A 23,705-nucleotide genomic window follows, 5' to 3' on the forward strand; every position below is an offset into this window, starting at 1 on the left:
AGTGTTTACAAACACTGCGCGCACCACAGGCAGAGGGGTAGCAGCTTGCGGTACCCGTGGGGGCTTGCTGCCCATCCAGGGCGAGGGCCAAGACTTTCCTCCTCCAATAATTTTGTGGTCCTCCATTTGTCAATGTACAGAAAGATATGAGCGGCTTAGATTGTATATAGCAGTCCTGAGGCACTAAGATTACAGGCTGTAGTATCTCAAGAGAAAGGAGTAAGAAATATTCACGTAGTGACCCTGAGCCTAGGCTCCTGCTGACAAACCTCTCCAGGGCACCTCCTACTCGGGGGAGCACTCAGCATTCGTCTTTGGGGAGTTTTAAAGCCCTCATGCCACAAAATGAGGGGTTCCTGCTGCCCCCCTCCCGCCCCCGCCGTGCCATCCGGGGCGACTTCCTGCCCTTGGAAACACCCCGGCCCGGGGGACTCGGAAAGTTTTCCGAAAGTCCACATCCCACCAGTGCCCCCTTCGGTTGTTGTTTTCTCTCCCCTTGAACTCAGGGCGTTGGGTTTAGTCCAATTAAAAAATTCGTCCCCGCTTTCCAAATCCACCTTTCCCGCCCCCCCGCCCCCCCCACCCCCCCCCGCCGGCAGCCAGCGGAGAGAGGCCGGTCGGCGCGAGCCTGGCACGGGAGGGCCCCGCACCGGCCCCGCGCCCCGGAACAGCCGGTAGTAGCCGTTTTTTTCCTCCCTCTTCTCCCTCTCCCTCGCCTCTTTCCGCCCGGCTTTGTGTGAAGTTTGCGGCACATTGCAGATGAGCCCTTAGCGGCGAGAGGAGCCTATTGTTCCCCGCCAGGAACTGCTTGCTGGGGCTGTGCTGGCTTTTGCCTTTGGAGCTGCCTCCTGCAGTACCGGAACCGGCCTCCGGGGCCCGCTGTGTCGCGCTCTCGTCCAGGCAGAAGCACGGCGGCCTCAGATCTTTTTGTCTGAGCGAGAAGAGAAGTGAATCCCGCTGCCGCCGCCACCGCCGCCGCCGCCGTAGCTGTACAGTGTGTGTGTGTAAGGGAGCGAGCGAGGGAGCGAGCGAGCGAGGGAGGGAGATCGCATGGAGCCGCGGCTGTAACACACACACACTGTCAATACCTCACTCCGGCTCCCCCCCCGCCCCACCACAACAGTAACCCAATTCATTGTGTGATCCAGCAGCACCATGTTGAGTCTCATGTGCAGGCTGGATCGGCTGGGTTTGTGGTGCTGAGAGAGGCAGCAGCCGCGGGAGGAGGAATTACTGAGAGGTGCCCCTCTCCCTCCCTGCCTCTTCGCCCGTGTGTTGTGTGGAGACAGGACTCGCAATTACCACACTCTCGGGGCTCCCTTATTCCTTTTAAACTTTTTTTTAAACAAGCCCCTCTCCATGGCTGATCCCCGGCCGAGCACGGGCACCTGGGTCTCTTAAAGACAAGGAGGAGCCGGGGATTGTTGTTGTTGTTGTCGGCCGTTTTTTTTTTTTTTTTATTTGGATTTTTTTTTACGAGAACCTTTTTTATTACAAAAATGGCAAATTCGACGGGTAAAAACCACGCAGACCAGCGGAGAAAGGGACTCGCTTTCCTGGACGAGCTGCGGCAGTTTCACCACAGCAGAGGGTGAGGAAAATGGGGAGATGGAACGGGAGGGGGGGAGGCTTTTAAATCGACCAGATCCAACTTCCAGCCCCTTCCCTGAAGGACACGGCAGCCCCAGTGAGGGGAGAAAAGGGGGCAGAGCTGACAAGTTGTGGTGTTTTGTGTGTATCTCCTTTGGCAGGTCTCCTTTTAAGAAGATCCCCGTGGTGGGTGGGAAGGAGCTGGATCTTCACGCTCTCTATACCAGAGTCACCACTTTAGGCGGATTTGGGAAGGTGAGTGGAAGTTTTAATTTGGGTTTCCCTCCCACTAACCTCTTCCCAAAAGTCTCCTCTGACCCCTGGGGGTGGCGGGGGGAGCCGAGGTGGCCGGGAACCGTCCTATTTAAAGCCGGTTAGAGAAGGTGGGGGGTGGAAGGAGGAAGCGAGCAGATAGGCAGGTTGGTGGCTCGGCCTTGTCGGCGGAGCGATGGAGGGGGACGCGGGGGTACGGCGCGCACCCCACTCCTGCCTCCTCCGCCTCCGCCGGACCCCCTCGGCCATGCCCCCCTCCCGCGGGAAGGCGAGGGGGGAAGCGGGGAGCTGCTGGGCGGCGAGAGCAGGCTTCTTTCGGCTGTGGTGGCAGCTCTGTGCGCCTCTCTTGCAGAGGGAGAGACAGAGGAAAGAGTCTGAGTGCAGTTTTAGTGCAACTCAAAATTAGCGGGCATGTTTAACATCGATAATCGGCACGGAGCATGGGCTAGGGAACGATCCTCGCAGCCGGGGGGGGGCCGGGCGCTGCCCTCCGAGCCCTTCCCTGGGAAAAATAACAAAAGGGGCACCCAAGACGGTGTGTAATCAAATAGCCATCTTTAGGCTTCAAGGCTGGGGACAGAAATGTAGGCCTCAAAAGAAAGGCCTCTCTGTGTCTGTGGATCTGTGTTGGGGGGACCCCCCGGGCCCGCGCCCCCGCGCCCCGCAGCCCAGGGGGCGCCCCCCGCCAGCACTTCCCTGCATTATTTTAAACTTCTTTGGGTTTTTAACGGACCGCGTTAGGATTTAAAAGGGGGCGACAGAGGGACTCCCGATTGGTTATTGTCCAGGCAGTAAAAACAAAAACAAACAAACCCCAAAACAATACCACCACTCCCGGTCGTTCCCCCGAAAAAAAGAATGTATATGTTAAAAAATAAATGCAGTAAAAGACCCCTGAGAAGCGGGATTATTCCCGAAAGGGGAATACTATCCACTGTCAGTAAAATATATAGTCCTAAATTCCATACACATTCATGTTTGTTTCTTTTTATATATTTATCTATTTGCTTCATGGCAGCCTGTTTTTTTTTTTGTGATGTTCGCTGTCAGCAACATGTTTACGTGTACGTTGTGTATCTCGGCTTGTGTGTTGTTTTTGACAGGTATCAGAGAAGAATCAGTGGGGAGAAATTGTAGAAGAGTTTAACTTTCCCAGAAGTTGTTCTAATGCTGCCTTCGCTTTAAAACAGTATTACTTGCGGTGAGTGCTATCAAGCTGTTGCAGTAGTATTTTTGAGTGCGGGGTTATATTTAGTTTTCAGTGTGTGCAATAATAAAAATATCCCTACTCTTTTAAAATGCTATAAAATAAAGCAGAAAAAAACCTTGTAATTCCTTTCTCATCTGGTGCAGTGATCAGTTAAAGGTGATTCTGTTTTGTAGGTTTTTTTTTTTAAATTTTACATCTGCAAGCCTTAAACTTTGAAGGAATACCAAGTACACAAACAATATATGTCAGAGGCCATTTTTTTGATTGTTTTAGAGTGACGGTACTGAAGGACTGTTACTAAGAGATCACATTATTGTAGTTACAGAAACTTAGGATAGTATTTGGAGCACTGAAATGTGTTGATATATGTAAATTTGTTTACTGCTTAGTGGGGTCAGATGTTGAATAAAATGCATCTGTAGGAAGGTAGACTTGCACAAATTATAGTCTCAATTACTAGCAGCATATATTCTCTTTTATTTTAGAGTACAAGGAGCTAAATAATCTTTTTTATTACTTGTAAAATAGTAAATTTCTGCAGGTTTTAAAAATAAGGTTGCATTCCTTGGAAATGATGCAGATTATTTTTTTGTAATAGAGGTTATTTTTCATTATTGCATGGAGCTCATATTGAATGTTTTAAATTACTATATATGGTACTATTCATTTACTAGATTACTTTAAAAAATAATTTTTATTTAGTTTGGATGATAATTTTTTTGTAGAAAAGATTTTTGAATGATTGTGTATATAGTTGCTTTAGATGTGTATATATATGGATACTTATATTTTATTTAGAATTAAGTTAAATGTGTATTGGTTAAGGAATGTAATTTCTGTTTCTGAATTATAAATACAATATTTTTTTCATTGCAGTTAATGATAATATAGATGTGCAGTATGTACAAAATAAGTATGGGCTCTTGGATTTCTGTTTTGGTGAGCTGAGTACACACAAGCTTTATCTGTTTCTAGTTTGGCCTTCTGAATTAGGAAATGCAGTAATTGTACAGGTGCACTTTCTATTGGTTGTCCTAGATTGACTTCCAGCTTGAAGCTGTAGAGTTCATAGCACAGTGGAGCAGTTTCTTGAGTTTCAGTGATGTCTGGAAAACCTTAGCCAGATATTTGTTGTTAGTGAGATTTTGGTTTTGTTTTTTTTTCTTTTTTTTTTGGTGATGGCATATGATTGCTTTAAGATTCAGGTTAAGAAAAGAAACTACCATTGGTAATAGCTCTGGTAGCATTTATGATTGGTGGCAGGACTAGAAATTAAGTGGGAAGCTTGCTTTAGGATATCCTTCCCTCTTTTTATTTTTCCCCCCCTCCTCTCCTACATAGTACTGAAATAGTGTTGCTGGAGATTTGTCACATCATAGAAAGCAGTTTTTTGCTTCTTGAGTTTTTCTGTTGGACCATATAATTTGTTAGTTGACTAGATTTTACATATAATTACCAAAATTATAGTTTTTTTAACCCTTTTATTTCTATTTCCGCATTTTTTAAGTGTTTGAATGGCCTAACTTTTTGCAGTAAAAGACTGTATGTCATGTTTGTTTTTATGTGTATTTTGAGAGCCATTATATGCTGTGACAGTTAAGAAGACAATGTTAATTTAGCCTTCTAATGACTATTAATTTTTAATGAGGTATTACTTTTTAAATTAGAATCAGAGATACAAAAATGTTATTTTTATTATTGGCATGCTGATATTGACATGCTTTAAAATACAGTTGTTGAATACATATATAACTGATTACATAAAAATAATTTAAAGGATTTTTGTTTATTTGGAATTTAGGAATAAAGTTGATAAATAGTTAAGATGAAGAATCTTTAAAAATGCCTTTATCATAAGCTGTGTGATTAAACCATTCTGAAATATTGTTGGTTTGGGGGTGGACTGATTTTTAGTGATCATTTTGGTTTTTGTTTGGTTTTGTTTCTTCTGAATTGCTGCTTTACTCACTGTTGCTTCTCACATAGTCTAAGTTGGATGTGAACTGTTTCCCAGATGAGTTCGCCTTCTTCCATGTGCAGTAATAAGACTGTATGTACATGTCTCTCTGCTAGGTTAACATTAATTTAGCTGTAACCTAGAAGGTGTAAGGTCGACAGTATTTAGTTCTAGGGAAAGAAAAAGTGCTTTAATGATAAATTTGTTAAAAGGGTCTAGCTTGTCTGTGTTGAAGAACATAATCTAAGGTTTCTTACAAGGCTGGATTTGAATGAACTGCTGACCAATTAACCTTGGAAAACAAAAAGTGTGTCTGTGAACCTCAAGTATGATTATAATCTTGGCCTCACTACTGTAATGACTTTCCAAGCAAATTGAGGCCTATCAACTTTTATTTCAATTTTTATCCAATCACATGTTGTGTACTGTAAAGTGGGGGATCTCCTTGGCAGATGGAGATCCTGTTGAATTCAGAGGGGTTCAGTGTTGTGCACCTACATGAATATGTTTGCAGATTTGGATTAGGGATGGTATGTGATGAAAATTGCTTCTTTCTATGGAACATCTGGCATAGTTTGTTGACTGAGATAAGATCTCGAGCTGCATGGACCACTTGCTCATTTTGCTGTGTTGCCACTAATAATGCTGCTATTTTTACTTAAAGTTACTGTGTAAGCAAATTTAAGAACTGATTTATTTGTGTGAGGTCAGTAGTCTTGTTGGATTGATCAAACTGAATGTTTTGCAAAACAGTCATTGGGTTATGGTATTTCTTGAGGCAGTTCTTTAGGTTTGTATTTATGGTTAAATAACTTTTTCACTTGACTGTCCTGGAATTTTGCTGTGTGTCTTTGGGAATCTATGTTAGGCTTCATTAAAGAAGTGAATTGTTTAAGCTTGTGATACAAATCCAATAGGTTTTATGGTAGGCGATAGTTGAATACATGATAACCTATCTACCCCTTCTCCTTTGCACTGCCCTCTCCCTTTTCTCTCACAATAAAAATAGGGAAAGTCTGAACCATTCAAACTTAGTGCCTCTGTTACTTTGAGCTGTCTGACAGGTGAAGTAATTTATGCACTGTGGTTCTTAGTGAGCAGTCAAAAGCCACAGTGCCGATAACCATTGATAGACTGTACTTGTTAATGTAGTTCTGTAAGACTTTACAGAACACAGAATGTAATTCCCTTGGATGTAGTGCAAATTGGATGTTTCACTTCAATTGAGATGAATTAGTAAAGCATTTTCTAAATGCTTCTCAAAAAATTATTTCATAATGTTAATGAAAATATTTTAGTATGGGTTAATAAATGTAAACATCAGTAATGTGGACATACATTTTTGTTTTTGTTGGTAAACAGTCAGTAAAAAGAAAACTAACTTGGAATATAATCTGTTTTTTATCTTATTGGTAGATTACATTAGAATCCTACAAAGAATTGGGCTGATGTTGGTATAAGGTTCTGTTGGTTTTCGTGTGAGTACAAGTAATATATTTATTTCTGTTGTGAATCTTCATCTATTTTGGGGGACTGAGAGACCTTGTAAGCTTAAATGTGTGAATGGAGTATGCTTAACTGAATTGAAAATCAGTTGCTTTTCAAAGTTATTTATCTATATTAAGATAAATTATATGAAAGGATTAGTTGTAAGGTAAAATACGTTTGTCTTAGTTCTGTGGAGAATTCCTGAAAAGTAGACAGGACATGCATATTGTAAACTTTTGGTAAAGGCAATAGTAATTAGCTAATAATAGTTTAAGGTGAATAAAAATTAGCTGTTTTAAATATTGTGGAAGTAAGGGGAAGTCAAATAGAGAAGAAAGTGGTCAGTCCATAAATGAGAAGTTGCATAAAGTTGTTATTAAGACAAGCCATTATGCTGAATTTCCTGAAATTCCATATATAGTAGGGTGAAAAACAGTGAGCAGTTAAAAATCAGAACCATATGAAGTAGGTATTGATGACAAATAGAGGGGGTTCTTGAAAGATCTGAAGATATTTATAAGTCATTTGATCTTCAAGATGCCTCTAAGAAATTAAACAATAGTGCTGATTTCTTATAAAATAAAGGGGGAAAGAAAAAAAAGCATGAGCTTAAGAACTAGATAAAAGGGATTCTGTTCTTAGTAATATAATGGCAAAAAAAATTCAGGGGAACAATAATAAGAAGCCTAGAATTTTCTAAGCAAAAATTACTTTAAGAGAGTTTTTTGTTATTCTTGCTTAGTGTTTAAAATTAGGATCTGATACTGCAACAGCATCTGCACACAGTTCAGTGAGTATGAAGAAGTACAGGATTGGCTTGTTTGCCAGATCTGACTGCAGATTCAAGGCCTCAGTAAATTAATAGAGTTTGTAACTATAGTAAAATTTTAAATATTTTCTGAAATTCAAATACATCACAAAATCTCTTGTTCAGAAATTATGTATGTATATGGATAATCATCTTAATGAAAAATTGGATGAAGGACCATAAACAAAAATAGAACAAAATATAAAGAATAGATATGGTGAGTCACAGCAGTTTTAGGTGCTAAAAGAGTATCATCAGTGCTTACATATGCACGTAGTAATACAAGTTTAGCCATTTTAGATATATTTAGTGACTGCGTTGCTTAACTTTATGAGAGGTTGAATGCTACACTTGCAGCATTAGCAAGCAATGATAGAAGAGTTAAGCACAACTCAGGGCAGAAAAGGTAATCTAAAGAAATTAGGCACATTGTTGGAAAGTACAAACAACATTTAGTTTGAAAAATGCAAGCTAAAACAATTGAGGGTTCATAATCCAAAACAGGTATTCATTGTGAGGGAATAACCTGGAAAAGAGTATTGCTGAAAAAGGGATAGGAGTGATACCACAGGCCTGATAATCCTGTCAGTTGTGTGAATCCAACTCCCTTTCATATGAAAGGGATTTGTGCATACTTCTGACAGGAAGGACAGGCCCCAATTTGAAATATGATATATAGACTTTGTAAAATTCAAAACAAGTTTAGGTTGCATCCACCATGGTATTGAGCAGATATTAGACAAATGGGAGATGGATTTTTGTACAAGATTATGGGACTGTGTTTGGAGTACTGTTTTACTTCAAAGCTTTTGCAACAGGTGGGGTAGTTTAACAGAAACTTACAGAAGAGCAACAAAATGTTAAGAAAGCTGAAGGGACTAATTGAAAAAAAAAAAAAAGTTTTGATAAATAAATATGTTTTGCTTGGTTCAATTAACAGTTTGTGTGAGAAGGGAAAATAACATCTTCCAAGCATTTTGAAGGGTCTAAACAGTTAAAAGGGAGGTAATTTTAAATAAAAGAAGAGGTTGTGTTAATGTGTAAGCTGAGATGAAACTGAAGGAGAAAATTCAGAGTGGACAGCAGCACAAAATCCCCCAAGATATACCTGAATACCTTCTGTTATGAATAGTATGTCAAGCAGAGCATGGGGAAACCCCAATACCACGCACTAGCCTGACCAGGACACCAGTACATGTGCAAAAGGTAATGAGCCAGGAATGGCATAGAGACCAGCTGGCCTTACAGGTTTTATCCATCCTTCAATAATGCCATAATGAAGGCTTTCATCTTGCATACCTATGGACTTGAACTTGTGGAATCTTTTGCACTTAATTTTGTCCCAAATCCTGCAGTCACTGGCGATACAGGAAACAAATACATGGATGACATCTTTATGATTTCTTCTTAAAATTTGCTTTTCCTTCCTCAAGACAAAAATTGTAATGCATGTTTCAGTCAGGTGTCTAAGGCCTTTCTTTTAAAGTCAGAAGTGAATATTTTACATAATTGAAGAGGGAATTTTGTTTTAGTTGTACAGACAGCCAACATACAGTCAAGACTAGTTACTGCTCATGAAATAAAGCTTTATTTAGGGAAATAAAATATGTTGGTTGTTAAAATCTCAGAATGTCACTCAATAGAAGTTATGTATTAGGATGGATGTGGTCTTGTCAGGGTTGCCATGAGTTTGCTCAAAGCAAGACAGAAGTTTTAGAATACAACATTTGCATTAGGACTCAACTGAAGGGAGCAAGCAGCAGGTGAAAGGGGGCATAGCTACCTTAAAATTGCTCTTTGTTAGACTTACATTGTGATACCAGTTTACTGTGCAGATGAGTTTGGCCTCTATCAAAGTTTCTCAGCTTTCCCTTCAGAGGGTAAACTGCTTTTTACTGCTGGAAAATAGAGTGAAAAATAGTGCAATTAACATTAATATATTTTCTTGATTATTTTTTGCAAGCTTTTTGTAGAAACTACGTAAGTTGCTTGCTGTTATGCTGAAGTACATTACTGGGGAGGGGTGGGTGTTGTTCTTCACTTTTAATTCAGAATTCTGATTGTTTAACTTGAAAGTTTAAATGGGCAGATGTCAGAACTAATGATCTACAAAGAGTGAGTTTCTGGCAACACTGTAGTAAATGTGATGACTTCTAGCACCTACTTAATCTTCTAAGAAATGGTGGACACATAATTATTTAAGACCATTTTCTATTCTTAAACCAAAACAGTATTTAAATGAATTTATGCCTTAAAATTATTAGTATGTTGTAATGTCTTAGGTTTGAATGAATGCTAACCTAATTACAGTATGATCAAGAATGCATATGAAATGCCATGGTATTACTTCTTTCCCTGTGAAATGGAATAAGCCTGGGCTAAGAGAAGTTGTTTGGTTTTGATTGGTTTTTCGTTTGTTTAATTTTATTCTGGAACTAGCAGGCTTTAATTACCTTGCTTATTTGCAGTTAAACCTCAATAGATAAGACTTTCATACTAATTCTTTTACTTTTTTTACTTTTCTTAACTCTTTCCCCAGTAGTGAAATAGAGAAATACAATTGGTTAGTTTTTGCAGATGAGGTGCTAGAGGTACACAGAGGTTTAGATTTTTACTTTTGAGAGTGCATGTCAAATAAGATGAAACCCAAATACATTAAAGCCAATTATTTTTGTAATAATCCAGTTTTAATTGTTAATAATTGTTTTAATAGAATCTAGGTTTAATCCAATTAATAATTGTTTTATAGAATCCAATTCTGATAGGAAAACTTCTTTATTTTGAGCCTTAGTTAAACTATACATAAAAAGAGACTACTATTACTGTATTTTAAAATTCCTTTTTAATCAGTAGCTGAGAAGTCCTATTTTATTTTTCAAACAGTGCTAATGTTATGTTCTGTGAATTGGAGAACTGAGAACTAAATATGTATGATCATAAGAATGAGCTGTTTGTGTTTTGTTTTAAAATGCTTGTTCTGAGTGTTGGAGTGATGTTTTACATCTTAAATGGAGCTGCTTGGAGTTACTGTAGTATCAGTCCACATTATTACAGGTCAGCGCAGTTCACAGAGGAGATTGGGTATAGGCCAGAGATCCCATCACATGAACTTGTTTTTGGTTACCAGTCTGATACATATCGATTCTGTGGCCTTAGTTAAATCATTTACAATCTTTTTATTCATATTTAGAAAGTGGTTGTACTGATGTTTGTTCACCTGTCTCAAAGAGAAGTGTGAGACTTTAAGATCTTTAATACAGGTTTGTGTCTCTTCATGCTTCTATGTCATATTTTAAATATTTGAAAATTAATATAAATTAGGAATATATGAGTAAAGTAAAACTATTCATAAGGTTTTTTGCCCTCTACAGTGTTTAGAAGCAGAAAATACAGCACAGATGAGAGGAAGAACAATCTTTATTCCTTAGGGAATAAATAAAGTTGGGATACCTAAGCAGAGAAATATTGAAACAGTTGAAAGAAAAAAGCTTATCTTGAGGGAGGATAATAAAACAGCAAGATGGTACCCCAAATAGTGAGCTTAAGCTTTGCCTGAAGTACTAGATTAGTGAGCTAGGTATCACATCTCAAATACAGTCTCCTTGGAGCAACAAGTTCAAGTCTTAACCAGACCTGAATTACATTTTAAGCAGTAAAGCAGTGAAGCTGAGTACTCCCACTTTTTGTTTTCCTATCTTTAAACTGAATGTGCATGCATTTATTTTAACTCCAGATAAATTGTTGCAAGGTAGCTATGCTGGCAGAGATCACACATAATAGAGTTATAGTAGAGTGTAGTTTTGTTGAATGATGCACTGGAGCATGTTTGTAATAAGAGTGAACTGTCTTCATACTATTTTCTAGTGGTGTGGGAGGAGCAACAGTTGAGATTATTAGTCTCAGCATAATTTACAGTGTTACTTGTCAATCCATAGCTGCTTAAGATACATAAAAATCGTGTAAGGCAGTTCTCTATTTCTGAGACCTTTTCTCTCAGTTTGGTGGACTTCTACTGAGGTTTAGATGGACCATACTTATGGCTGCATATGTTTCGTCATTGTTACATCTGCTGGTTGGCCTCTGCCTCCCAGTGCAGAGGTTGCTATGCTTCCATGATAAACCATGTGCAGGGATTCTCAGGTCCATAGATCACCAAATTGTATGACTATCTCTAAGTAGCTCTGTTCAATTTCTTTTAAGTGCAATGACAACCTGTATTATTGGAACATAATGTTTTGAGGGAACTTGCCATTTGGGGTACATCCTAGGGGCTTAATTAAGCTAAATGAAAATATTTTACTCTGGGGGTGAATCTTTGAGTATATTAATAATTATTATGGTGTAGGATAGATGTAGATCTATGTGTACAAGTTAGTTTGCTTTTCAAATCTGTGTATTAGAAAAAAACTTGTGAAAATACTCTTATGAATAGTTCTTCCTTACCTGATTGTTTTGGTCAGGAGTGTCCATTTTCTAGTGACTTCCATGAAATTATGTAGAATCCAGGCAATACCCAGGTAAACAGTGCCATGTTACAGAATTCACAGATGTCCTCTGTAATATTGATAGTATAGCTTTGAAATGTTGTAGATTATGGAGATCTTTCTTGGCTGCTTTTCACTCCCCAATGCCATCTATGAAACCCCAGGAAAATCAAAATTTCCAACAGTACATGTTCATATAATGCTACAGTTATACAGTAAATACCTTAAAAAATCAGGAATTGCCTCATGTAAGTATGAATGTGCAACTGTAACCATGTTTCTAGAGAGTATTCTTTACAGTAGAGCCTTGTGCTGTGAGAAATGGGAATAAATTTCATGGCAGTATTAATCTGTTGTATCAATGTACACATATTTTTGGCTCATCATTCAATGTGGTAATTGATTAATCTTAATATTAGTTCTTTCTAAAGAGGTTTTGAGTTTGCTTTCTGGACATCTGTTCTCCACTGTCTTGCCTTCCATGGTGTTACCCATGTGGGCCATGTAGCTCTATCTTTCTTTCTCTTATTCTTTTCTAATCATCATCTTCTCAATCTTTTGACTACAGGCTATAATTCATTCTCTGTTCATTGTCCCCTTGATGTCTGTACCTATTGACTGCACATGGGATATTTACTGTAATCAAATGAATTTCTAATTGTAAGAAAATTGAAGGAAAAAAAGGATGTGTGCAAGTAAAAGGGCAAGAGGACAAAGCACTAAATGTCAGGTGCCTAGCAACAGGAAAATAGTGAATTTTACAGCAAAACACTAATAGATTCTCTAGTACCTGAGAAACAAATTCTGCAGCTGTAGGCATGCTGCATTCACATGATCCAGATGAATGTGTAAAGGGTATTTCACACACCTGAAAAATGTGTTTTCAGGTACTCTGCAGGACTTAGTCAGGCATTGCAGCATTGGGTACATTTTGCTTGCTCTTCCAAGGTCATTTTGGTAATTCTAAGGCGTAGAAATACAATTTAATTTTATTTTAAGCGGAAATACTGTTTCTGAGCAGAGATACATGCAAAGGCTGACCCCTGTAGTGAAATACTGTGTGTAGCTGGATTTGAAGAATATACAGGGCCCTAACTGCCACACTGCTTGGAACACTTTTAGTAAGTAGGGTTTTTGGATTTTTTTTCCCAAATGCTTCAGATTATTGTATTTCCTTGCAACTTTGCTGAACTTGTTATCCTGTTTAATGTCGTGTCCTTCTCTGTATATGTAGCATGAAGTTGTTCATTAGAAAGGTGTTATGTTAGTCAATGTATATGGTATCGTAGTAAAAAGGTAAAAGGTTAGAAAATAAAAATATAATATTTGGTGCCAATGATTTAAGCATGTTTACTATTGTTTCATTAATATGTTCTGTAGTCAATATGCTGTTTTTACTGAAATGTAGTTACATTCCTAGAAAAGTATTTGTGGTAGATAAATACAATGTTTTTTTCTACTTAGATTTTTATATTGCCAGTATACAATTCTCATTTTTCTCTACTAGATTTCATTCTCTTAATAAGCAGTTTAATTGTCTTGCAAGTAGGATTAGTCCAGCTGTTGAAGAAAGTGCTTCTTAAGGTCAAAGCAAAAGGTGACTTAAAAATTATATACTGAACTGCACAAACACCTAGCTTTCTTAAGCATACTGATGCTTTTCTGTATGGCTATTTGTGTGCCATAAATTTATGTACCTGTTAGAAAGCAAAAATATTTTGCTAGTTTCATGGTAATGTTGAATTGCCTCTAGATGTGCTTAGGTAAAATTCGTGCCTCTTTGGGGTTTGGCTGAAATTGGTGGCATCCTGTGTCAATCCTGCAGTGCACTTGTAAAGATCAGGTGTGTGACATCTGGACCATGTATATTAACACAGAATGTGCCTGCCTTAGCAAGGGTAGAAAGTAAACCAGTGAAGCCAATAAAGATACATTCAAAACTTAGGATACAGAATTGGTGTAAAGACTGTTTATTAGTTGTTTTCAGGCAGTCTTTCCATTTAAGCAAAAGTTGCAACTCTGATAGTTGTTACCATTTAAAGGATTTATGAAAGTCACAGATTTTGTTCTTTATGTGTGCAAACTAATAGAAGCTTGTTTTCCTTAGTGGGGAAAGTGACCTGCTGCATGCCTGAAATAATAAAACCAAAAAGCTATTTCCATTATTTCTTATTTTCAGAAATTTACCCAAGAGTTTACTTATTTGTATTGTTTCCACTGGTATAGTGCAATCCCTAGTATTACTGATTTCCGGTATCCACATTGTCAAAATAAATATGACTAAAACATTTTTTATATTGTGTAAATAATGGTGGAAATTTTAAGTGTAATGGACACGAGATAAATATCATTGTTCATATATCTTATAACATACGAAACAGTATAAATATGTGGGATTGTGGACCTGATTGCCTTACTAGATGAGTCTTTAAAAGGTGCCCAATACTGTAGAAGGGCACCAGGGGGAAGTGACCCCCTTGTCTTTTTCCTCAGGGCTTTTTTTGGCTCAGATTGTATGTGTGTGCTATGGTTTGTGGCTTCAGAGACTTTATCTATTTATTGACTTAGCAGTTGCCCATTGCAAAGACACACATCTCCTGAGCAGGCAGCCAGCTGATGCAGATGTGCAGTTTAGAAGATGTAAGGTGCATAGGTACTGCAGCATTGCTGGCCTGGTAGGAGACACTTGTACTCTGAATAGTCAGGAGCCCAGCTGGAGGCACAAGTCAACTCTGCTGGCCAGCTGGGCCAGATAAAACTACAGCTGCTTCTCACTCATCTGTAGGCTGAGAGAGGGAAGAAGCTGTTTGGAGGTATTTTAATGAAAGCAGAAGAGGAGATCTTTTGTGCGTAGGTATTTGAATGGCAGACGGAAGAAATCCAACTGTTGAGGGGGGTGGGTGCATTCATGCGCTGGGTCACAAGACAGGAATGGGAATTTTGGAGAGAACACTGCTTGGAAGGGTAGATGAGGTATATACTGTAGAAGGAAAAGAAGGGGTTATGTAATCAAATGCTGATAAGTTACTCTTTAATAGCTAACTCCTTTGTTTAAATTGTTCACTGGATATTAATTGACTGGTTTCCCAGATGCTGGGTTGCTGCTGAGTGAAGACTGTCATTTGTAAAGTACTGAGTTGCACCATCTGCTTTCCTGCAGTGAGGTCCTGATTTACTGGTATAAACCTTAGAGTGGTTCTTCAGCATCTTTGCTTATACTACCAGGGCTGCACGTGCAGAATTTATTTCGGTTCTGTTAGTTTATATTTTTTCATTAACACTAAATTTACCTTTTTCATTTTGGTTTTAAAAAAGTCTACCATCATCACAATTACTGTTACTTCTGTCCTTATATTAAAATACCGTAAAGGCGTAAAATTGCATATAATCAAATAAAGGATTTTATCTATTCCTTAAATAGCTTACAGGGAGAAAGATTTCATCTTGGAAAATAGTTTTTTGTGGGCATTGCTGCCCTTAAAAAACCTAAGAAAATTACCATTTTCTCAGTGTGAATTTCTTCAAATGCTGTTGTCACTTTGTGTCTTTGTGTCTGTGTGTACTTAATTTTGTATATTGATTATATAAGAAGTGAATGCATTTTATTGCATATGTACATAGAGAGAGCATGTACAAGTCTGGATGTCAGCTTAAGTTTGGGATAGATTGCATAGGTTTCCTGTCTCACTTCCAATGCTACATATATGTTAAGAATGAATTTTTAACAAAAGAAAAAGATTTAATGGAGCAAACATTCCAAACCTGTAACTATTTTTATACCTACTAGCAAAAGGTTTAGAGACCCAGTTTGGATCTCACAGGTGGAAGTAGGTGCAAAGTACTGTTTCTTTATGGCATTTCTTGATCATATGTGATACAAAATTGTTTCCTGTCCTGGACCTTAGGTTTACGCAATTTGGAAAGGCAGCTTCTAAACTCAGCCTTCTCTAAGCAAACTATATCAAATGGCTGTTGTTTAAAACTGCTCCAAGTTATGGAATGTAGGTTGCTCTGATCAAAACAATCAGTGAGTAGAGAGCAGGTGAATTAGTCAGAGATGTAGACAAACTACTTTTCATGCAACTCTGCAATTTCTGCTATATTAGATACTATCACCCAGCTACATAGATTTTGATTCTGCTATGATTGGATTGGTGTAGCTATTGATTGCTGGTTTTTTTGGCTAAAGGTAATGTAAATATGTGTTTACAATAGTGCTTATTGCCACTCTGTTTTGAGCTTTCAGCCACACTGATGTTTCCAGAGAATAAAAGTGACACATTGTTTAAAAGGAGTACATAATCTCCTTTCTCTGCCCCTTGTCCTACCTCAGTGCATAGAGGAGGGTAAAAAGAGCATAGATCATCATTCCTACTTGCTTATGTACATCAGAAATTATTGCTGTTATCTTAAATAGCAGCTTGTGGTATTCCTTTCCAGGCAGACAGTTCTGCTGTTGCTTGAGTGACTGCTGTGCTGCTGTCATTGGCCTCCAGTAGTGATACAGCTATGGCTAATGATAAAAGCTCTGCTTTTAGGGTTGTGGTACTGGTGAGGACTGGTGGTGGTTTTAATTGTAGAGGTCTACTTTCATGGAGCCCTGCATCAGGGTTCCATTGCTGCTAGAGAGATAAGCTAGCAGAATCTAGTCTTGAATTGCTTATTACTGCTATTGTTTATTTATTTGTTTACTTTTAATTAGGTTTTGTATGTTATTTATATGGCCTTGTGGTTAATTTTGTGTAAAGAAAGGGTTTTCTTGTTTGCCTGCCTTTTAAATTTCTGGAGGCTACCAGTCTTGTGCAAAGAAGTCCCATTATAGACTAAGGAGGAAGAACAACACAGAGAATATAGAGGAAAGAGCTCCACATATTTAGACATGTATTAATCAAATAGCTATTTTTCACACCTTTTTAACTAGTTTTTACTGAAGGAGATCAAGTCTTGTCACTTAAGTAACTTTAAGAGCTTAACAGTTTTGTTGTCTCCTTGGAATTTTCTCACAAATTGAGATAAATAGGGGGTTTGGCATCAGTGTAATGAGAATGATTAATTAAATTAATAAAACCTTCAGAAAGCATCATAGTAGTATGTGTGCGGATACTAAGTGAGGGAGAAAGATCAGAGGATCTTAATGACTTTTAAAATGGAGGTACATGATGATGACAGAAGTTGTTATTTCTCTGGTACTTTCAAGAAAGCTAAGTAGGAACATTTTGTTGTGACTAGTCCCAGAATAGGAGAGATTTTTAGTCACAGGTTGTTGTGTAGAGTGTTGTGTGTAAATAGATTTTATATGCAAAAAGCATAATAGTTGAGGGAATATTATGTACTGGTGATCAAGGAGACAATGGTAGATTACAGTAGGAAAGTAAAATAGTAGAGTTCACTAAAGAAAAATGATGCCACAAGTTGAAGGTGGGGAGATGGGTAGATTTATGGACTAGAGTGAGTGCAGAAGAGCATGAAGTATGCTAGAAAACATCATCCTTGACCATGAGAAATTCTTGCATAATCAAGGCACATAATCAAAGAAAATTATTTTAGTAGCATGAGGGTATTTGGTAAAAAGAGTACAAATAGCATGGAGTTAATAATAATTACACTAGAGTTGTGATGATTATTATGAGCAATATAAAATATAAAACAGTTAAGGTTGAAAATACAGTGTCAGAAATCAAGTGTAAAGTGTAGAATTGTTAGAAAATTTTGTAATGTACCATCAGAAAGGGAATGTTCCTGTTTGACAATACCAGACCATACAGTCACCCCAGGACAGGCAAGGGGAGAATCCTTAGTACTTCTTGGAGCTTTTGTAAGTGAGGGAATAGAGAAGCATTTGGGAAGAAGTACTGTTCAATTAGATGCTGCCAAGACTCAAATCCTTGATAGGTAGATCTCTCTTACTGTAGGAACTGAAATGCCAAAAAAGAAGATGATGAATTCCAGGAGCCATCTAGCAGGATATCTGAAGCATTATTTTTGTAATGTTTTATATTTATTTCTTTATAACCAAGTTACTTAGGTTTCTGGGATTTGTTTTGTTGGTTGGTTATTTTGGTGTGTTGAGGTTGTTTTAAGTAGTTCAAATGATATTTTTTAAAAAAGAGCGAGTCAGAGAATGTATCAGAGTTTCTTTTCATTCTTTTTGCTTTTTAAGTGTGTTATTTTGCTCTTATGGACCTTTATTAAGTGCTGATCAGTTCAAAGACCACAGCTGTAGTGCTTGGCAATAATCCAGCTCATGCTATACAAGCTAAGAACATCTTCCCTTAGAGGAAGCACATCCCATGGAAGTATATTTGCTGCAGGATTATGCCAGTGAGCAACAATACTTATTTGCTGGACGTGACTGACATTGTGGCTGCACTTTTTTGGTCTTATATCTCAGTCATCTTGAATTTTTCTCGTGTTCAAGTGTTAGAATGGATGTTAATTGAGGGATCAAAGAATGAACAGACTCTATCATAAGAAACCAAAGAGAGGGAACTAAGTGTTGCTCTAATTGTGAAAGGAGATGATCTATCTGTAAGACTGATTTCCCCTCTACACCTTTGTCTAAAAAAAGGGTGTGCTTTTTATCAGTAACACTTTAAGTTGCTGAGCAAGTAGCATCTTTCTGAGTAAGTGGTTAATCTTCCACCCTTTCTTCTTGTGTTGTTTTAGTCATTTAGAGTTTTAAAACTGGTTCTCAGCTGTTGGCTGCCTCTTGGGATATTCTCTGTAGCACCCAACTTTTCTTCAGTAATTGAGGTTTAAGTGCAGTCAGTGTGTGGAGTCACATTATGTTCCTTTTCCAGTTGAGTGTTCTGTGTCATGTAATTGGGAGGTTATTGATGGAGAAACAGAGTTTTGAGTCTGAACTTCAACACTTACCTGAACAAATGTATATTAATCTGAGAATATATTGCATATTCATTTTAGTATAACATTGCAGTAGTTGAAATTGACTTTCCCTATGATTGGCAAGACTTTTTGGTAAAAGCAACTTACAGGGAGTGTTTGGTTGAAAGTGTGTTTATTTTCCTGTACTGTAGTTCTCACCCTGAAAGTTGCAAGCTTGTTTTCACTTTAATAAAATGTTACTTACAATAAATGTTTGTTGACTCCAAATGCATTGTCAAGAACTGTATTCTGCAGTTGTATAGGAGGTGTGATATTTCATACCTAAGAAATACAATTGAGTTAAAAGTTTTTTTTTTTAAAGTTCTGAAAAGGAAATGATGGCAGTGGAAGACTACTTTCACAGTTGAAGAACTTCACTGTGGACTACCTGGCACTAAGGTGTTTTGTGTCTGGGAGCTTCTGTCTTAGAAGTATGTATCCAAGAAACTTTCCTCACAAAGGAGCATTTTCTCAGTTTGGAATAAAATGCTTTAGTATCTCCTGTCTCATTATGTTGATGTGCTTTGAAAGTTTAGATTATAATTAGGAACTTCCTTTCTTCATGGTAGTAGTTACATCTTTGTGTAGATAAAACTGAAATGCCAGTGTCCTGGTTAATCAGTGATACAGTTATCTCCAAATTATAGTAGGCAGCTTTTCTCTAACCTTTTACAAGCTTGTCCTCAATTAATTCTTATGCATTTTTATGTATGTTTTAGCCAGATGGATTGTGTGGAGTTTCTTTATATGTTAGTAAGCTTTCCCTAGAGGTACTGGTCTTCACATATTCAGCCCCTTAGTTCAGCACTGGAGTAAACAGTACTCTCGTAACATACAAAGGGGCAAGCAAATCTACCTTCCTTTTGCTGTTCTAAAAATGAGCAATTTACTGCAACATTAAGATCAATAACTTTTAGGCTTTACCTTACATAGTGAATTCAAAAACAAGTAAGTTAACTTCAGCTGTAGTTAGAGTGGCTCACTGTTGGGCTGGTTTTAATATTCTGTTTCGCTCATGAACACAAAGGAATCGGTTGTCCTCTTTCAGAAATGGTGAAGCGACTTTAGTATATTTACTTTTTAATCAGACACTATAAGGACAGTAGAAGTATCAGATTTTATAGTCAATATCAGGCTAATGATATCTGCATAGTACTTTTGTGGAAGAATAGGAAGGAATTGCAATTAAGCTACTATGTAGTGCTTTTTACCTGTCATTTAAAGACTGGTAATGTGTTTGCCTTTTGCCTTAAATAGGTGAATAATGCTGCTTCCCATAGATTTTAGAATTGGCTATGTTCTCTGGGTGGGACAATGAATGGTGCTGTGGTTTCGTAATTTCAGGACACATTTTCAGTGTTCTATTTTATATAAGTATGTAGTGTAATAAATCTACCTAATAGTAATTTGGTTAGTCCAAAATGTGCTTATATTGCTTTGTACATTTGAGAACTACCAAGTGCATATTATATAAAACAGATTCAATTCTGGTAAACAGATAGTTCTGAATATGAGCTTACTACAAAACATTTAATATGTACTAAGATTTTACAACACATACTTTTTAGTTCAAACACTAGTAGTATAAAGTACAAATGTTTTAAAGACATGCGTGGTGTTGTAAAAATAAAAACATCTCTGAAGTGAATCATATATTGTTTGCATTATTATTTGCCAGATTATGGCTAGAATGACTGAATTTTACAGTAGTACAGTTTTGGTAAGAGTGACTCTTACTGTGGTGTTCTTTGTAAAAGGTCAGGGGAAAATATTCTTATTGGCATTTAAAGATAACATAAACTCTAGAAGAATTTGGAACAATTCAAAACAATTCATTTATCTACACTTAAAATAATCTTTTAAAATCAGGAATAATTTTTCTTTGTTCCAAAAATGTCAGAAGCACTCATTTGAGGGACAATGTGTGTAATTAAAAATCAGAATTAAAAGGATAAGGATTCTTTTTCTGAGTTGTTGCTTGAATTATCTGTGATTGTTGACAGACGTAAGTTGTCTTACACTTGAACTAGTAGAAAGGCTGCTAGTAGTTCTTACTTACCTTTTCCCTTATGGTAATTCCAGTCTTGTTTTCTTTCCAGAAATACTTCTGGCTGTAGCACACTATTACAGTTTGGCAAGGTCAAGGCACTGTAGTTAGAGAAGTACCACCTGTTCATCCATTGTTACATTATTATTTGTCTGTATTTTAGGTAGTTAAACTGTCTTTCCATTTCCTTCTCCTTTATTTGCATTCTTCATTTTAATTTGACAGCATGTCAGAATGATAACTAAATATGAATGGCACCTCTGCCACTGAAAAGAGCAAGGAGTAACATATGCTGTAGGCAGGATGGTAACTTCTGTTGGAGTCTCAGGAGTAGTGATGTGGTAAGGAGCAGTTTGAGTTTTTTGAAGACCTTCCTGTTCTGAAATTTTTGCAGTTGTGCCAGTTTCCCCTTTTCCTTTTTAAAAACAGGAAGCTGAGCAAGTACAGCGGAAGTTTCCTGTCTTTTGATGAGGTAGAGGAGGAAGTTGGTTTCTGTCTTCCTTAACTCATCATGGGATATTAAGAACTCATGACTTTTCTGGGTTGATAACTTTCTACCTCTTAGGCTCTAGTGCTGTTGGGATGTTGAAAAAAATAACAGTGCATTGCTTTGTAATTTCCTTACTTCTTCATAGGAAATGAAGTTTAATAGGAGTTTTTTGTTTAAAACAAACAAACTTGACTACCATGACCCCCAAACCTTCAGAATTTAGGAGATGTCAGAATTATTTAGCTGATTTGACATTTAGGTGTTTTCTTAAAATCACTTCTCACAGTTCCTGGACATGCTCTGCATTGATGTAGATATGTAACGGGGTTGAAATAGGGGCCCATTCACCTAATTGCTTAGGAACCTCTATGAGCTACTAAGAACAGTTGGTTTTGCAGCATGATTTTAAGTAGAATATTTTTACCACCTCTTTTTCATGTGATATAAAAATGTAAAATTCTTAATGAGAAGACCTGGAAGGTAAAAAATAGGAGAAGGTTATCTGTCTTTTGTAAGCTGTTCAGTGGTATATTTTCCAAGAACCATATTTACATGCACTGAAAAATGATGAAATTTTAAGAAAAGACAGTACAAAAGACAAGTTACCTTTTTTTCTTCACTATCACATTTTTGAAAAAAGAAGAAAAAACCCACATACTGACCCTTGGGCTTTTTGTAAAAGTACCATTATAAGTACTGTGAAATGGAAGAATACATAATGATCTGGTGAAACTTTGTAAGGAAAAAAACCTGGGGAGAATATACTTCCTAGAATGTATTTTATAATAAGGAATATAAAATAATAAAATCCTTGCTAGAATTTAGTCTGTTGCTTTCTTCTTATCTAATGCTGCAATCCCTAGTGATAACATCACAAATGGCTCCTGTGCAGAGTATTACAATAGGGTGATTTGGGATTATGTTCTCATGTGAGAGTAGGAAAGATAAGCTTGTGTAATGTGTTTTCACTAAACATTAGTATTGTGAGGTGAAAACTTGTGGTTTAAAGTTGTAGGCAGTAAAGGTTATTAACTAGGTTAGTCTCAGAAATCAGAAGACTAATTATTACTTTTTCATAATGCACTTCACTGAAAATAATAAATAAGTACAGCAGCCTCTAGTTTGTGTTGTAGTTTCATACATATGGTACTTTTGAAATATAAGGATTTCAATGTCTTGGGAAATACTACACAGTATACTTTAGTAAATATTTTTTTTTCTCATTCTACTTCAATAAGATAATGAGAATTATTTGATTTAAGGCTTCATAATGAAATTTGCATATGTAAATAGTTATTCAGGATGCAGCAAATTAGGTTAATTGTGATTTAAACTATTTGTTTTTTCCACACTAATGGAAAATAGCAAAGAAGTACTGGAAATTTATGACAGAGGAAATAAATGCAACTAAGGTTTTTTTCTTTGAAGGTCCAGAAATCTGTGTGTATTTTGAGAAGACTTGTTTCCATCACAATTGCAAATAATTTAACCAAATAGACTACTCTCTGTCTGATTGTGTTGGGGTCAGATTATAGATAACATGATAAATGCTGCTTGTATGTAATTTTTATGCTTCTCTGGTAGTGAGGCCACACCTTTTAGTCAGAGCATCCTTTAAACTTGAAGCACCTGTAGAACTGGTTGTTCAATTATATTCAGTTTCCAGCACTGAATGAAGCGTGGTTTTTCAATTACTTCCATTTCTCATTAGATTGTGATGTGGTTTTGAATACTGCAGCTGAGGGAAAAATAAGGAAGTTTTACAGTTGTTTGGGTTTTTTTATAATTTATAGTTGCTTATATAAAAGATGAAATCAAAGACTAATATTGCAGATTCTATTTAAATATGGACATTATTGAAAGGGGAAAAACTGATCTGTAAAAGATCAGCAAAAGACTAAACTTTCATCTAGTGAATGTTACAGTATTGCTGCAGCATCTGCAACTTAGTGTCTTTCAGTGAACTTTATACTATGGTATATGTCAGTTTTAATGAAGTGTTGGCTAATTATATTTTCTAACCACTTTTTAATTCTGATTCTTTAGGGAATCTTAATTCAAAATATTTAATAGGCAAAAATCAGTTACTGAAGTGCCAGTTGCAAAAAATTGAATGATGTTGTATTAAGGAAGTGACTACAGCATTCCTAACATAGCCATTTACCAATGATCACTGAGCATTCAAGAAAAAAACATATACTGCTTCTGGAAAGTTAACATCTTTTTCCTGAGAGTTAAAATGAAAAATTTATCTGGCTCCATATTGTTGTATCTAAACATATTAATGACTTAATTTTCTTTCTCCAAAGTGGAAGTCAGATTTGAAGAACAAACTTCAGAGCATATAGCAGGCAAAGCATTTAGACTCTGAAAATAGTGCTTTGGGGTTTGTCCTCTAGATAGAAATTTTGGCTGTTCCCTAATTAAGAGATAAAGAATATACCAGTTGAAATTTTGGACAGGTAAACTGTTA

The 23,705-nt window shown here is 37.0% G+C and overlaps 1 protein-coding gene across 1 annotated transcript in view; it reads left to right on the forward strand.

Annotated features, from left to right (window-relative positions):
• The first annotated feature begins 903 nt into the window (after window positions 1-903).
• Window positions 904-23,705, forward strand: part of ARID2 (AT-rich interaction domain 2) — a 91,767-nt gene continuing 68,965 nt past the window's right edge. The window contains exons 1-3 of the mRNA XM_021547420.3: window positions 904-1,591; window positions 1,752-1,845; window positions 2,967-3,064. Coding sequence (XP_021403095.2) covers window positions 1,500-1,591; window positions 1,752-1,845; window positions 2,967-3,064 — 284 coding nt within the window. The 5' untranslated portion in view covers window positions 904-1,499. The remainder of the gene's footprint in view (window positions 1,592-1,751; window positions 1,846-2,966; window positions 3,065-23,705) is intronic.

The sequence above is a fragment of the Lonchura striata genome, chromosome 5 (assembly GCF_046129695.1).
Source record: "Lonchura striata isolate bLonStr1 chromosome 5, bLonStr1.mat, whole genome shotgun sequence".
NCBI lineage: Eukaryota > Metazoa > Chordata > Aves > Passeriformes > Estrildidae > Lonchura > Lonchura striata.